The sequence below is a fragment of the Phyllostomus hastatus genome, unplaced genomic scaffold (genome assembly GCF_019186645.2).
Source record: "Phyllostomus hastatus isolate PE091 unplaced genomic scaffold, TTU_PhHast_1.1 phas_scaffold_385, whole genome shotgun sequence".
Lineage (NCBI taxonomy): Eukaryota > Metazoa > Chordata > Mammalia > Chiroptera > Phyllostomidae > Phyllostomus > Phyllostomus hastatus.
This window is the reverse complement of record NW_025334026.1, coordinates 1046647-1062510: the sequence shown is the minus strand read 5'-3', so window position 1 is coordinate 1062510 and position 15864 is coordinate 1046647. Positions and strand designations below refer to the sequence as shown.

Below are 15864 nucleotides of genomic sequence, written 5' to 3'. Positions count from 1 at the left end.
AATCAGTTGCCTCTCCCTTACCCCCAACCAGGGACCTGACCTGCAACCCAGGCATGTACCCTGACTGGGAATCAAACCAGCAACCTTTTGGTTTACAGGCCAGCGCTCAGTCCACTAAGCCACCCCAGCAGTGCTGTATATAATCATCTTTTATTACGGAGTTGGGGTGAGTTCTTATTTAACTTCAAGGGAAAGGAAACACTTCAAGGTTTTGTTAGTGTCTATTGTGCTAGTCTCTATTCAGCATTAAATAAATCTAAGCTTAAAACTTACGAGCAAGCTTGCTATCAAAGCAGTTCACATGAAAGTTCTAAATAGCATTACATTTCCCACACTTTTCTATTAAATGACCAGGTCTCCAACCCTGTCCATCCAACATGTGTTGTTGAAAGAACAACTTTCTTAAATGTTGTGGTTAGGCATCAAACTATACATAGGCACTGACTAGAGAATTTTACACTTTTTGGCCCATGGAACCAGTTTCACAGACAAGTTCTCTGAAAACTAGCATCAATACCTTGTATGCTGTAGCCTTGTAATGAACTATATACTTCCCAATCTAAAATAAATGATGGCCATTAGGAGTATACACTCTAATTACCTTGATTTGTTCCTCAGATGTCGCAGTACATATTAATTCTTAAAAACTAATTTACATATTTGGCTCAAGATAATTACTTTCCTTTAATATTCAGTTCTATTATAACTACCTGTAGTATTCCTTTACAAGAACTGTCTATTTTGACTGGCAATTACTGTAAGCATGATCAGGTTTGATATAATCAGCTTTACAAAGATCATTCCAACTGAAGGGGAGAGAATGGACAAGATGCAAAACTGGAGGTAGGAAGACAACCCAGGAGACTATCGGGAAAAAGTGATGGTCTGCACTACAAGGTAGAAGGGATAAAAAGAATCAGATAAATTCGAGAGATATTTAAAAGGAATAAACAAGACCATATTGGGGGGATGAGAAGAAAAGATGACTCCCATATTCTGGGCAACTACGCAGTTTGTGGTGCCAGTGATTGAGACAAAACAGAAGCAGGTTTGAGGGAAAGAGAATGAGTTTATGGTGGGACGTGTTGGGTGTGAGGCCCCAATTTCTACATCAACACAGTTGATGGGTTTGAAGATGGGAGGTCTACAAATTTCTATTATCTGTTCATGGATAACAAATTACTCCCAGTCACCAAGCAAGGACTCACTGCCCAATGCACATAAAAGCCAATACTACAACATTTGCTTTTGAGAAAATAAAAGGTTTGTTTTATTGCAAAGTCAGCCAGCAAACAAGGCTCAAATCTGTCTTCTTGTCCAGGGCAAGTTTTAAGAGGTTGGGGGAACAGGGAACAGGCAGGTATATAGAAGTGCTGTGGGGCAGGTTTTGATTGAAGAGCTTTGGACCTTGGCCATTTATGGTAAGATATGATAAGGGGCTTCATCACCAAATCCTAGGACAACCAACTAACCCTTTGCTTCTAAAAGGGTTCCAGTGTTCAAGTTCCATTCATGTCCCAGTCCTTTGGTTCTGGGTACATCTGGAGGTCAAATTGTCTCCTCTGAACATGCTTCTGCTGCATGCATGACTTGTGGTTTTGGTTTGCTGTCTCTGAAAAGCAACTCATTATCTTGTTAGAAATAGGATAGAGCCAATTTGTGTGGATTCTGCAGTTATAATCACTATTTTTACAGGTCAGGAATTGAAGCAACATAGCTAGATGGGTCTAGCTCAGTGTGTTTCAAGAATTTGTGGTCATCCTGCCCTGACTGATGTGGCTCAGTTGGTTGAGCATCATTCAACAAAGTGAAAGGTTTCTGGTTCCATTCCCAGTCAGACCGGTGCCTGGGTTCCAGGTTTGGTCCCTGGTCAGGATGTGTGCAAGATGCAAGCAATCGATATTTCTCACATTGGCTGTTCCTTTCCCTCTCTTTCTCCCTCCCTTCCACTCTCCCTAAAAATAAATAGAATCTCAATTTCTACATCATAACTCTTTGGTACCTACTCTCACTTGTCTATTCTAGAATCTAGTATAAGATGGAATTAGTTTTTGCACAAGATTATGAATTGTTTATTAAACTTCACTTACCAATGCTTTCTAGTATGTGAAAAGAGCATAGTGCAAGTTTGCGGTCATCTCAAGGTTTGACTGGGGGAGGATCCATGTCCAGGCTCACTCAAGTGGTTGCCAGCAGGCTGCCTGAGCAGTTTCAAGACATGGCAGCTGCTTGCACTCAGAGCAAGTACTGTGAAATAGGAAAGAGAAGGAAAGAGGTGTGGAAGGGAAAGGTATACTCAGGATAGAAACTACAGTCTTTTTATAACCTAACCTCAGAAGTGATGTCTTATAACTTATGGTATATATGCTGTTTGATAGAACTAAGTCATTAAGTCCAGCCCACACTCAGGTGGAGGAGAATGAAGGTCCATTACTACAATATCTAAGAATTTGTGGGTATGTGACATTTTTTAAACCACCATAATACCACACCCATATTAACTTTCCTCAAGTATAATTCATCACTACCTCCTCTTCCCTAGCACTGGTTCAAAAACCTTATATCTATGATTTCTCAAAAGTATAAAGCCTCAGCTTGATAATGAATTAATTCCTTAATTCGTTTTAGCTTCATTTCCCATTCCTCCCTCTGCAAATTCCTGATCCAGCCACTTACTACTTCCAAACACCAGTATGCTCTTGCACCTGAATTCATATCATTCCCTTGCCTAGAAGTCTCATTTTCAATCTTGAATGCAGGTGACAAACATCTAACAACCCTAATGCTCTTTTCACATACTAGAAAGCACTGGTAAGTGAAGTTTAATATAACAATTCATAATCTTGTGCAAAAACTAATTCCATCTTATATTAGATTCTAGAATAGACAAGTGAGAGTAGGTACCAAAGAGTTAAGAAAATTTCTTCTGCCCTGGCTAGTGTGGCTCAGTGGATTGAATGTTGGCCTGGGGACTGACTGAAAGGTCACCAGTTCTACTCCCAGTCAGGGCACATGCCTGGGTTACCCACCAGGTACCCACATGAGGGCACAGAGAGGCAACCCATTGATGCATCTCGCCTGCATCAACGTTTCTCTCCCTCTCCTTCCCCCTCCCTTCCACTCCATCTAAAAAATAAGTAAATAAAATCTTTTAAAATTTTTTTCTTCTATAAGTTAATCAAAGATAAAGTGATTATGAGAGATCAGCAGCTGGACACCCATTCCTCCAGCTTTGGCAATATGGAGGAAGGGTTTTGTTTTTAGTTGTTTTTTTTTTTTTTTTGAACACTGACATGAAAAGCCTGTTCTCATTCTTTATCACTCAAAAATTTCCATAACTAGTTCCAAAACTAGAACCGTCCTAAATTTCCATCAAAAACACTAAATAAACTATTGCTTATCTACATGCAGGAAGGTCATTCGGAGTTAAAAAGATGAGGCAGACCATTATGTACTAACTTGGCCAACCTCCAAGATATATTATGAGGAAAAGTCAGTGTATAGAACAATGAGTATACTAAGCTACCAGTTATGTTTAAAGGAAAAGAGATTAAATTTAAATCCATCCATACACAGAGAGAAAGAATTATAACTATTTACTAAACATGCCTAGACTACCTCTGGAAAATTCCAGGAGAAACAGTTAACAGTGGTCACTTCTGGGGATGTGGGACAGGAGGGAGACTTTCCACCGTATTCCAGCCTGCACGATTATGTTTATATTCTCTTACCTCCCACCACTGTGACACCCGAAGCTCTCATTGGCTCTGGCTCCTCGTCCAGGGCCCCATACCTCTTAACGACGATTCCACAGAATTCCCACCAGCGGAGGGGAGGTTCTTGCCACTTCCGCGTACAAGGAAACTGCCTGGGCAACGTAAGAGGTTCGGCCAGTCACACGGCAGGTGCATGATAGGGCCAGAACTCCCGGCTCTCCCGACGCCCCTCACGGCCTGCCGGAAGGCGGGGTCCTCGGAGAGCGAGAGGCCCTCACTGGGGGAGTGGACAGGCCTCCTCTACCGCCTCCAGGCGCTTGCCGGATGTAATTTGTGAAAGAGAAACCAAAACCGCCAGGCTGCTCCCCAACACTCAAGGAAACACAGAGCAAAAGGGAAGCAGACGTGTTAGCTCAGAGAAGACACTCTGGCTGCACACCGCACACTCCGTTTGCTCCGGCCCGCCAAACCCCCGTGGCGCGACGCCCGGAAGTGACGCAAGGATTCCGCACCTTACTCCCTAACTTCCGGCTATAGGCCTGGACTCGCGCGTGCGCACGAAGAAATAGCTGTGGGATCCTGCACGCGAGTCTGCACGAGGTGAGACGCGGAGAGATGGAAGACTCGGCTTCAACTCCCGTCGCAACCTCAACCGCAACTTCAGCCTTGACCTCAGCGACCCCAGCCTCACTGGAACAGCTGGATAAAGGGCAGGTGAGAGTCCCTTGGGGAGGGGTTACGGAACCGAGGTGGCCGCGGCCTTGCGATGCGCGTGGTGCCCCAGGCGGACTCCAAGCCTCCTTGGATGCCCCCGGAGCTTTGAAGGGGTCACTGGTTCGCAGTGCTGTCAGCCTGCCCACTGTTTTAGTCACGCGGATAGGTGCCCGCTTATCCCAGCCCTGCGGCCTGGCTCTTTTGAGTTGTATTGCAGGTATAGTGTAGGACTCTGGGGTGAAATATACCAGGCTCTCCTTCCCTACCGTTTGACTACGACTAAGGCGCTTAATTTTGCAAGCCTCGGTTATCTAGTATATAAAATGGGCTCTCTTAGACTCCGCTTTCCAGTATTAGAGGAGGTAATATACGTAAAGGGTTGTAGCCAAAGACCTGGCACATAGTAAGCGCTCAGTTAATGCTAGTTGCAGTGTCGCGCATTTACTACCCAGTCTATCCTGTTTACTGCCTTCGTCACGGTCAGAAGCATGTTCCATCTGGCACTTTTTCTCAAATGAGTATTAGAAGGGGATATTAGGTGGTTTCTGATGGATGTTTACATTCCTGCGATTACAAATTTCAGGGTCCTAATAGCTATTGTTGTGGAGGTTGCCTATTAAAATAGAACTGGAGCAGAAAAAGGGAAAGGGTGTGAGAAGAGGGCAAATGCTAAATTAGATTGAGATTTAGTTTATTTGTGTATTTCCACTTTGCAGATCAGAAAGGCAGTGGAAGCTCTGTTGGCACATTCCAGGTCCAGGAAAAACGCGAATGGATTGCTTTTGAACGAGAAAGAAAATTTCTTTTTAATGGTGGTATTATGGAAAATTCCAAGTAAAGAGCTAAGGGTCAGATTGTAAGTTCTGGTCTTCTGCCTTTGCTATTTTTATCTGTTTTGTCAATTCTGTATAGCTTTAACTGCAACTTAGTTTCTAATGGAAACTTTGCAAACTCAAAATAAAAATCCAAGTTGATATAAATAGTTGTGCCTTAAAAAAAATAGGAATTCACCCCTGGCTGGTGTGGCTCAGTGGATTGAGCTCTGGCCTGCCAACCAGGGGCTCTCCGGTTGGATTCCCAGTAGAGGCTCATGCCTGCGTGCAGGCTGGGTCCCCAGTGGGGGCAGGGTGGGGGGCACGGGAGAGGCAACCACACATTGACATTTCCCTCTCTTTTTCCCTCCCTTACTCTCTCTTTAAACATGGGCTTAAATTTTCTAGAAATTTCACCAGTTTTCTGGGGGCTTGGTGGACAATTTTAAGCAGTTCTATTGAATTTGAAACCGGTTTTTGAGAGAATAAAAATTAGAATAGGTTAGACAGCTTTTGTGCTTTCATAGAATCAGTTTATCTTTCCATGTCAAGGTAGTTCCAAGTTTAAACTCTGATATCCTGGACTTGCTTTTTTATACTGTTAAAAACTTAGCAGCAGACTCCTTATAGAAAAGAAGCCAGTAGAATTAACACATTTTTTTTAATCCTCACCTGAGGACATTATTTCATTGCTTTTAGAGAAAGAGGGAGAGAGAGAGAAACATTAGAGTGAGAGATAAACACCAACTGGCTGCTTCTGTATGCACCCAGAGTGAGGATTGAAGGGACAGCCTAGGCAAGTGCCCTGACTGGGACCAGGAATCAAATCCACAACTTTTTGGCTATGGGACAACACCACAACCAATGGAGCCACACCGGCCAGGGCAATAATTACACATTCTTTATTGCAGAACTGTTAGGTCAGAGATGCCTCCACTTCAATGACCAGACTTAAATAAAAACACTAGTAGTTTTTTAGTATAAATAGGTCCCATGTAATATTTGGGACCTACTTTTACTTTAAAAATAATTAAAATTTAACTGGGTGTCCTGTATTCTATTTAATAACACTGCCTCTCTGCAGAGACTCATTTCTTAAGTATCAGAAAGCCAGCTCTGCTAAAGAAAGCAGTAAAGGTGGTAGGAATTATTACAAATTGGAAAGATCCTGTTCATCCTCAGAATCTGTTAAGTAATGTTCACAAACCTGCCTCAGCCAAATTGCCTTAGTTGCTGTTTTATGTATCCTTCCTGCATTCTTTATTTCACACCTTTACTCTTTTTCCTTCTGAAAGCCCTCTTACTGTCTATAGAATATTTTCCCAACTGCTTTCCTGTTAGTGATTTCTGCCACGTACCAGCTTCACAGCACTTCCCATCTGGTTTGGCAAGTCGTGCTACTGTGTATTGCTCTCTCTTCTTAAACTTAGAAACTGTTTACTCAGAACATGTAGGCCTAGTAAGTGCATCAAAACTTCTCTTTTTAAGACTCAGCAGATACCTTAGCCGGGTAACTGTTGGTTTGAGCATCATCCTGATATGCCAAGGTTGTGGGTTTGATCCTGGGTCTGGGCACATACTAGTGTCAACCAGTGAATGCATAAATAAGTGGAACAACAAATCAGTGTGTCTCTTTCTGAAAATCAATCAATAAAAATTTTTTAATTGGAAAATTTAAAAAATCTTAACAATAATAAATCAATCAATAAAAATTAAAAAAATCTTAACACAATAATAACAGAACATTTGCTGGTCCCTCTTGGTTTGTGCCATGTATTCTGTTTCACCTCGTAAGAGCTGTGTTGTTTATGGAGCAAGCCCAGAGTTTTGTGCAAGTTCTGAACCAGAATTGTCCGTATGAAAATCAATTCTAGCATGTTATAGGACATGTGTATATATAGTAACACATAAAATAATAGTTTTACATATGAGCTATTTTGGGTGTCTTTGTATTTGGACTCTTATTATATCTCAAATATTAATTGATATTTTGCCATATGGGTATTTGGTGACTTACTTGACCTTAAATCTCTCTTCTGTACCATTGAAAACCAAATATATTTTTAAATGTTCTCAGTGTAGTATTTGCTGTAGTATTAAGTAATGTGAATGAAGTTTATTGAAATGACAATAAATTTCTTGTGTACTCTGTGGAGTATAAACAGACATTCTGTGTATAATAATGCTTTACTGCTTGGTTCCTTCTCGTGTATTTTGCAGGTCCTTGCCTCATGGTATTCGATCAGATTTAGCAGATATCTGTTTATTCACTAAGGATGAACCCAATGTAACACCTGAAAAGACAGAATGTTTTTATAAGAAGCTTTTAAACAACCATGGAGTGAAAACCATTTCTCAGGTAGGGAACAGGTTGATATTTTCAAGACAATTAAAAGATTTGATTCAGTTGGAGTGATAAGTAATACATTGCTACGTTACCTAGTATATCTATCTCTCCTAGGAGTTTAATGATTAATTTTAATTCTTTTAATTTTTAATTTCTTTCTCCTTGACTTTAGGTAGGGCATATTTCATCTTTCCTATAATGGCTGAGGTGTATAGGTTTGTTGACCCAAAGTTCACTGTGAACATCAGTAACTTTCTTGAAGATCTGACATAGTTGCTCCATTATGTCATTTCCTCTGTACTTCCATAGCATCCTGTGTTTGCTTCTGACTTGGCACTTCTCACCCTGTTTTGTAGTTGTTGATACTGATTCTTTAGCTGAGGTCCCATGTCATTTGTCTCCATGTTCTCCGCATTTAGCATAGTGCCGGGCACATTTTAGGCTCTCACATGTTCACTAAGCAGTGGCTCCAGGACATTTTAAAATCGGAATACAAATTGTTGCCCAAATATTTATTTTTGCTGTTGTTCATTTGCTTAACTTTTTGTGTACTGTGTTTTCTAGGTTATCCCCTTCCGAACTTTAAAAAAGGAGTATAAAGCCTACGAGGCCAAACTCCGCCTCCTGGGTAGTTTCGACCTCTTCCTTACTGATGCAAGAATCAGGCGGCTCTTACCCTCACACCTCGGGAGACATTTTTATAAGAGAAAGAAGTAAGCTTCTGAGCAGTGCCTGGACTTGAGCAGCACAAAATTTATAGGTGTATATGCATTGTGCTCTAAATGCCTTTGTCTTGTTACAGAGTTCCAGTACCTGTAAACCTTAAAGCCAAAAATCTTTCCAAAGAGATCAACGCATCGATAGGTGGAACTGTCTTAAACATCTCTAAAAGTGGTTCTTGCAGGTTGGTAAAAGGGGTTAATGTGTACCTGTGTTTAATCTATTTAATAATGATTTTATAAACATTTTTATAAGATAGTGCTCATAAAACCAGGTCCTTCTGTCAAAATTAAAGTTCATTCCTAAGACCACAGGTGGCAAACACAAGGTCTGCAGGCCAAATCCAACCCTCCACCTTGTTTTATCCAGCCCAGCACCTTGTTTCTACCTGGTGGCAGCACCGAGCTCTCGCCTAACTGTTAAGGAGTAGTTACAGTTATACAGTCCTAAAATTACATTCAGCCCTTTGAAGGCAACTGTGAGGCTGATATGGCCCCTGGTGAAAGTGAATTTGATACTCCTGCCTTAGAGGTATTAAATTCTCTAGAACAGTGCTGTCCCATAGAACTTTCTACAGAGATGGAAATGGTTTGTATCCCTGCTGTCTCCTGAAGGAGTCATTGGCCATGTATGGTTGGTGAGTACTTGAAATGTGGCTGCTGCAGCTGAGGAACCAAATTTCTTATTTTACTGGATTTTAATTAATTTAAATTAGAACAGGCACATGTGCCTAGTGGCTAATACTTAACATTACTGGATAGGGTACCTCTAGATTAAGGATAGCAAAGAGAATAAGATCAGTGCTTTGAGACTCTCAGTGGCTCTGGGCTTTCATGTTACCAGCATCATATTCTTTAATGTGAAGGTCTACCTCAGTCTCACTTTAAACATATTCAAAATCATTTTGTAAAATATTTAGATTGCTGATTTGGGCACCTTGGTGTGGATTTGGGCAGCTGCCAGTAGGGCAGAGCTGTAGAGTATGGTCCTTCCTCCCAAAGATACCCAGGAGTCCATGTGTACCCGGGTTCACACATACCATAAAATAGGATCACCAGGGTTTCTTCACTCTATGCACCAGAAAGGCCAGCCCTTGGCAGAGTGTTTCTAAGTAGGGCTGAATGGAATTTGGGTAAAACAGGCGGGCTCTGGTGTAGCCTTCTGCCTTCAGATATGAAGTCCCTTAATTGGGTGTCATTAGGTAGCTGAGAAGAGTTGTTCATCAGGCCTGGACCCCTACTCTTTGGTTAGAGGCTGACATCAAAGTAATGGCTCATGGGAAGCAGTTAGCTAGAAGGTCATAGGCCTGGTTCATGGGATCAGTGAGTAGCTGGGAGAAGGGGACAGCACCATGTAGCCAGAAAAAGGAGTAGCAGTTTTCTGCCCCTAAGGTTTTTCCAAGCCATATTTACAGATTAAGAAACATTATGGACAACTAATAAAAACAATACAAAAACCTAAATCATTCTTTTATCTCCATCCCTACCTTATCCTAACATAGTAGTTTTCTATCTTCCTTCTCCCGTTCCCACTGTCTCCTTCTTTAACTTCCCCTTCCTGATGTCTACCTCCCTTCCTCTTTCCCTCATTCTCTCCTCCTTCCTCCCTCCCTTCTTACTATTTTTCCATCTGCAAAGCAAAGGTGTGCTTTCATGTAGGTGTCAGTGGGCACAGAGGATGGTCACAGCCCCTTTGCTTGGAAGGAGGTGGGAGCACCAGCCCATGTCTCACCATGCTTCTGAGACACCTGCCTTTTGGCTCCCATGGTGGGGGAGATAGGGACTGCAGGGAAAGGTGGACCCAGTGGCTAAGCATTGGGCACTTCTGCTTCCCAGTTAGCTTATGTCTGCACTCTGCTTCAACTGAAGGGATGATCATGCTCTTGGCATGAAGACCGATTCTTAAGAGGGAGAAGAACTACTTGTTTTAGAGGTGACAGCTGGGTCAGGGCAGTAGGACTCTGAAGACAAAGCAAGCAGCCCTCCTGGGAGACTTTCCTTTTGAGAGCAGTTGCTGCCAGAGGTAGTTGTCCTCAGAAAAGCTGTGGGCTGATTCAGTGGACCTGTGTTTTCTTTTTTAGGGCTGTATATATTTCTCACATCCCTACCTGTGCCTTATTTTGAAGAATTATTTTTTAAAATCTTGTTTGTCCGAAACTTTATTAAATTTCAGCACTATACGCATCGGTCATACTGGAATGCAGGCTCAGCACATCACCGAAAACGTTGTTGCTGTGACGAAAATGCTTTCACAGAAATTGCCAGAGGTATAGTCTTGCAGATGCATCAACCGATTGATTGTTCATGAAAAGAAACAAAGCATGCATAGGTTATATTACTCTTCTTTTTGTTTGTTTCAGAAGTGGGAAAGTGTGAAACTCTTGTATGTGAAAACTGAGAGATCTGTTGCCCTGCCCGTCTTTTCTTCATTTGTCAGCAGTCGGGGTGAAGCCAAAGGAGTGTGCACTCCTAGTCAGAAGAAAAAAGTGAGTAGTATTTTAAATACTGGATAGATGTAACCACAGATGTAAATGCTGCCCAGAGAGAGTGAGGTTACCGTTCCTGCATGACTTGTCTTTCAGTCACTTCTGGTGGTTGTGCATTTGTGTTTGTTGTTCCCTCTTTATATATGAGGTTAGTTAATATTGATGCGAATAAAGTACAATAGGATGTAAATATCTGATGTTTATGATAAGTTAGGTGTTTTAATTTCTCTTAAAAGGTCTAATTAGGCTTAGAAAGGGTCTATTGGCAAGGGGAACTGAGAGGAAAACCAAAATCCAGTTAAAGTTCTTTGTTATTTATGGACAAATTTAAAATTCTGTTAGGCTAACAGGTACCTATTGTTTTTGATTTGTATGTTTTCAGTGCTAACAGGTGCTATTGAGAAAGTCAGAATGAGATAAAAGAATTTTTGCTCTTCGTTAGACCAATCTCCTAGTTTGTTTATTCTTTCTTCATCCACGTAAATTGTGTCCAATGAGTTTTTAACTTGGGTCTTTTTCTTTTTTTACTTCAAGAAGTTACATGTTTTGTTCTTTTTCAAATTGGCTTGGCTTCTTTTGGTTTCCTGTTATATGTAAGTAGTCTTGATTCTTAAAATATTAAGCATAATTACTGATAGTCATGTGCTAATTCCAGTAGAAGGCTGGTTCCTTATTTATTTGGTTCTCTGATTGCCTAATGGTTGTGCCATTCGGAAAATTATTTGTAGAAATAATTTGAGGTGTGGGGTGAAGATCCTTTCTCTGGGGCAGACATTTATGTCTGCTGGTTACCTGGGGGCACCACTCTCAGTTTGGACCACCTGAAAGCACATCCAAAGCTTGAGGGTCCCCGAGGGACAAAACAAAGTGTGGTGCTAAACCTGCAGAACTTTCTGTCTGTCTTTGCCCTAGAGGTAGAACTCAACGGCCCCAGCTTACTTTGAGGGGGGTTTCCTCTTAGACTCCCTGTTCAGTGTGGGTGCTAGGATTTGATTTCCCTTTGCATACTACCCCCAACCCCTAGTCTCACATGGCCGTTAAAACAAAAGTTAGTAATCAGGAGATACTTTAACGGCAAAAATGGATTCGGGCTCACTCAATGGGGTCCGAATTTTTAATTTCTTACAGTATAATTAGCTTATTGGTGCTTTTACAAAAAAAAAGGAAAACAACTTTAAATATTTTACCTTGCCTTTTTACTTGTTTTTATTTGGACGATGATCAGAAATAATATAGACTGCTATTATAGAAAGCAGGAAGTCGGGAATTTTTGCCATCTGTCAGCAGGTTCAATTGAGGGTTTTGCAAAGATGTAGGAATTTGCTGATTAAAGTGGAATTTGGACGCTGCAATAGATGTTATTTAACAGTACTTTGTGGTAAGGATTATGGACTTCTGGAATTTTTTACTGTTTTAACTTGCAACCACAACTTAAAGTACGAAAAGAATGGTGAGGGGTTTTAGTTTTTGTTGGCATTTTTGTTTGTTTTTGTAACAGATTGAAATATAATCATGTCACATACTATGCAGTCTAAGATAATTCTTAACTCACCTATAATGAGGTTGACTTTCACAAAACCTGCAACTCTGTACTTCAGATACCCAGATTTTGAGTACTGATATGTAATTGCCCACATAAAATGTATAGGTGGCCATGACTCAAAAACAAAGTGGAGATGAGGTTCAAGTGCTGATGATGGGGTTTGCTTTATCAGAGCTTGTATGTACGGGTCAGGGCCCTTTCAGGGAGCTTACGAGTAATCAGAACTATAGGTGCTAAATCTCTGTTGTTTATTTTTCAAATAAAGCATCTCCTACTAAAATTACATTTGGTTTTTCGGTAGGAAGAAAAGAAAATACAAAAGCGAAAAGAATATAATGAAAAACGAAAGGGGAAGAAAAGAAACAGAAAGCTAATGAAACAGACTAGCAAGGCTACATCAGCCCCTACCACAGAGGAGGCGGCCGCTAAAACTAGCAGTGGTCCAGTAAAGGACTCTGGACCCCAGAAGAAAAAGACCCCCAAGCCTGAGAAGAAAGAGCCCTGCAGAGTAAAAGCCCCCCAAAAAGTGCAAGACGAATCTGAAGAAGAAATTCCATTACTGGTTCCAATAGGAGAAACTCCCACCAAAGAAAACATGGAAGTATGTTTACTGATATTTGATATTCCCAGTAAATTGATTCAGTGACCCCTGTGTGTCAGTCAGTCACTGCTGAGTGTTGGTGGAAGAAGTGCAACACAGGTGGGAGGCACTGTTTGTGGAATTCTATTTGGAGGGAAACCTGTTCGTTCCATCAAAGATTTTGAAGTAAAAGAGAAAAATACCAGGGCAAACCCTAAGAACCCAGAAGATAGTCACCATCAGTTACTTGACCTTTTGTTTAAATATTGGAGCCACATATAGTAAACACAGCCTTTGTGTACCTTGGAATCAAGGGGGACTTAACCATATTAATAATTCTGAGGAACTTAACGTGTGGTTTTAAAAAGCAAGCCAGGGTGGGTGTTGGGGCAGTGGTTCAGTTTCTGAAGGTGAGTCCTGGATCACTACCTATTTAGCCTTAGGAAACTTACCAGGAGAACATGGGTCCTGGGTCCTGCCTCTGAAATCTTTCAAGCACCTCATCCCCCAGTGGATCTTAACAGAAATCTGACTTTATGGGTTTACTAAGAAAGGTCATTTAAAGGAACTGAGTTTTTTAAATGTTGGCCCTTTGATAATGCTTTTATTCATATAGTATCCTTGCAACTATTAGGAGGAAATCTTGAAAACAAGGGAAATAGGTCCCTAAGAGTCTAGAAGGCTCTCCTACCCGCCATGTGTGCAGAGGACTTGCGGCCCCTCTGGGCATAGCCTGCACTGGGGCATCCTGGGCCCACTGCAGCACCTGACCTGTTGGGCATTTCCTCCTAACAGGGATCCTTAAACTCTTCAGTGGTACTATAATTTATTTATATCTCTTAGTGTAAACATTCCTTTCAAAATGCCCTCAAAGCACTACTGAATTTTTTTAGTGTCCTTGAAGTTAACATAAATGATCGTGATACTAACGTCACAGTATAATTGTTTTAGAAAAAGCTGTTTGCTTATAATGGGGCTGGCAGGTGATATATTGGAAATGAAAGAGTTCAAAGCATAGCTAACGGTCTTGTCTGTCAAGAGCTGTAAAGTGCTTGTGCTCTTTGAATCCGTCTAGGTAATAATATATGGAAGTTTCAAAAAATGAAAACAGTATTAATGCACCCTTGCAGTAGTTTCTGTAAAGTTATTAGAAATAATGTTTAGTAAGAGTTTATAGTGCTAGGAAATACTAATGAAATAGTTGGAGAAAGGGCAGGCATAATATTTTGCTTTTAAATACATACTTATGGGAGAAAAGTGTGAGAATTGTTAATATTTTTTTATTTTATTTTAATCATTGTTCAGAGAATTGTTAATATTGTGTGGTAAAGTTATTAGCAGGTTTTGTTTTTAGTATTTTTTTTTTAATATTTTATTTATTTATTTTTAGAGAGGGAAGGGAGGGAGATAGAGAAACATCAATGTGCGGTTGCTGGGGGTCATGGCCCGCAACCCAGGCATGTGCCCTGGCTGGGAATCGAACCTGCGACACTGTTTTTAGTATTCTTTATGTTTTTCACATTCTCCGTAATTTATTGGAAACAAAGTTTTGTTTGGTTGGTGGTTAGGTTTTTTTGGTCTAAATAACCCGTTGGACAGAGTCCATTGCTAGAATGTTGTCCTTAAATCACCAGTACTAGTCATCTGGGGTGCTTGAAAAATTTGGGATTCCTGGTGTGTAACACACTCATCAGAGAACTTCAAATAAAACTTTAGGAAGTGGGTTTTTATAACAGGCTGCTCGGTTGGTTTTTACACACAGTTTGGGAACCCCACACCTTAACCCACCTGCAAGGAGTTTACAGCTGAAGGTAAGAGTCAGGATTAGCTCACGGGTCTTCCTACTGTGCTCCCAGTGGCTGCTTCCAGGATGCCCTACACTCAGCCATTTGGGAAGATGGTTTTCCTTTAATTGGACCAGGAGGACCACCAGGGCCCTCTTTGTAATCATGAATAATGTAATACAGCTGCCTTTCAAAATGTCTGCACAACAGAAAGAAAAGCCATTGCTCATTTCATCGTGCCAAGATGTACCTTTGGGGGGTTACCTAAATAGTCAAACAGTAATTCTTGGAGTTACGTTGTCCATTGGTTTCCTTTCCCCCTGACCTAACTTTATTCTTTTACTTAGAAACAAAAACATGCCACGGGAAAGAAGTCTCCAAAAAAAGGTTCTGGTCCCAACACACCTCGTGGAAAGAAGAGAAAGTCCATTCCAGTTTTGGAGACCCCGAAAACAGCAGAGCTCAAGAGTCCAGGTAAAAGCCCAGGCAAGAAGCCAAGAATCAAAGAAGAGGTGGAGAAAGAGAGAAACTCTCAGTTGGGGAAAAAAGACCCAAGACAGACACCCCAAAAACCAGAGGCCAAGTTCTTCACTACAGCTAATAAATCGGCGAGGAAAGCTCCCCACACCCCCAAACAATGGCCCAAAAAACCCAAAGTGCTCCCGTCAATCTAAAGTCAGTGACTAAACCAGGAGGAAACCTGGAAAGCTTTTGGAAAATACCAGGTCCTGTCACAACTTTCTCTGAGACAGAGGCCTCAACTCAAATACTTAAAACCCCCACAAGTGATTCTGATGTATGTTTGTGGGTGTAAGAACAGTAGTTTGAATCCATGTTTTAAATTGCTCTTCTGTGTATTTGCCAATATAGTAGCAATACAGTGCTTTTATTAAAGTGTAACATTTGCTTCTGAGTAAACTATTCCATATCTTGTTTGTTTTACTTGAGTGCCTCTGATGTGACCTTTGTCCTTATCTGGCTGCAGAGCAGCAGCAGTTTGTGCAAACATTTCCACAGCTGGTCCTCAAGTCAGTGATGGGCTTACTGCACACAAATCAATTGTGGAATTTACAGAAAACTGTAGTTCTGTGGCCCATCATGCTGAGCTGCTTTATTCTGGTGGGCCTTAGAAAGGTGGTGGTCGGCCAAGGTTATGAACCACT

The 15864-nt window shown here is 41.2% G+C and overlaps 1 protein-coding gene and 1 long non-coding RNA gene across 2 annotated transcripts; one reads left to right on the top strand and one right to left on the bottom strand.

The window, feature by feature from the left end:
• Nucleotides 1–1273: 1273 nt before the first annotated feature.
• On the bottom strand, nucleotides 1274–4117 carry LOC123806442. The gene is made up of 3 exons (XR_006783491.1): nucleotides 3794–4117; nucleotides 2091–2247; nucleotides 1274–1612 (listed from the first exon to the last, which is right to left on the bottom strand). It is a non-coding gene; the product is annotated as an uncharacterized LOC123806442 (long non-coding RNA).
• A 119-nt stretch (nucleotides 4118–4236) lies between these two features.
• RSL1D1 (ribosomal L1 domain containing 1) lies at nucleotides 4237–15643 on the top strand. Its single transcript, XM_045819580.1, has 9 exons — nucleotides 4237–4430; nucleotides 5147–5286; nucleotides 7463–7601; nucleotides 8154–8302; nucleotides 8392–8493; nucleotides 10482–10575; nucleotides 10669–10794; nucleotides 12639–12938; nucleotides 15049–15643. The coding sequence occupies exons 1-9, from the start codon at nucleotides 4332–4334 to the stop codon at nucleotides 15373–15375; spliced, it is 1476 nt and encodes a 491-aa protein (XP_045675536.1). The 5' UTR covers nucleotides 4237–4331; the 3' UTR covers nucleotides 15376–15643.
• Nucleotides 15644–15864: the final 221 nt, after the last annotated feature.

Bases quoted from the DNA above. Each gene is read 5' to 3' on its own strand.
- RSL1D1 (XM_045819580.1), top strand. From the start codon at position 4,332: ATGGAAGACTCGGCTTCAACTCCCGTCGCAACCTCAACCGCAACTTCA. The intron at 8,303-8,391 runs GTAAGCTTCTGA...GTCTTGTTACAG, and splicing joins CATTTTTATAAGAGAAAGAA to AGTTCCAGTACCTGTAAACC. The intron at 10,576-10,668 runs GTATAGTCTTGC...TGTTTGTTTCAG, and splicing joins TTTCACAGAAATTGCCAGAG to AAGTGGGAAAGTGTGAAACT.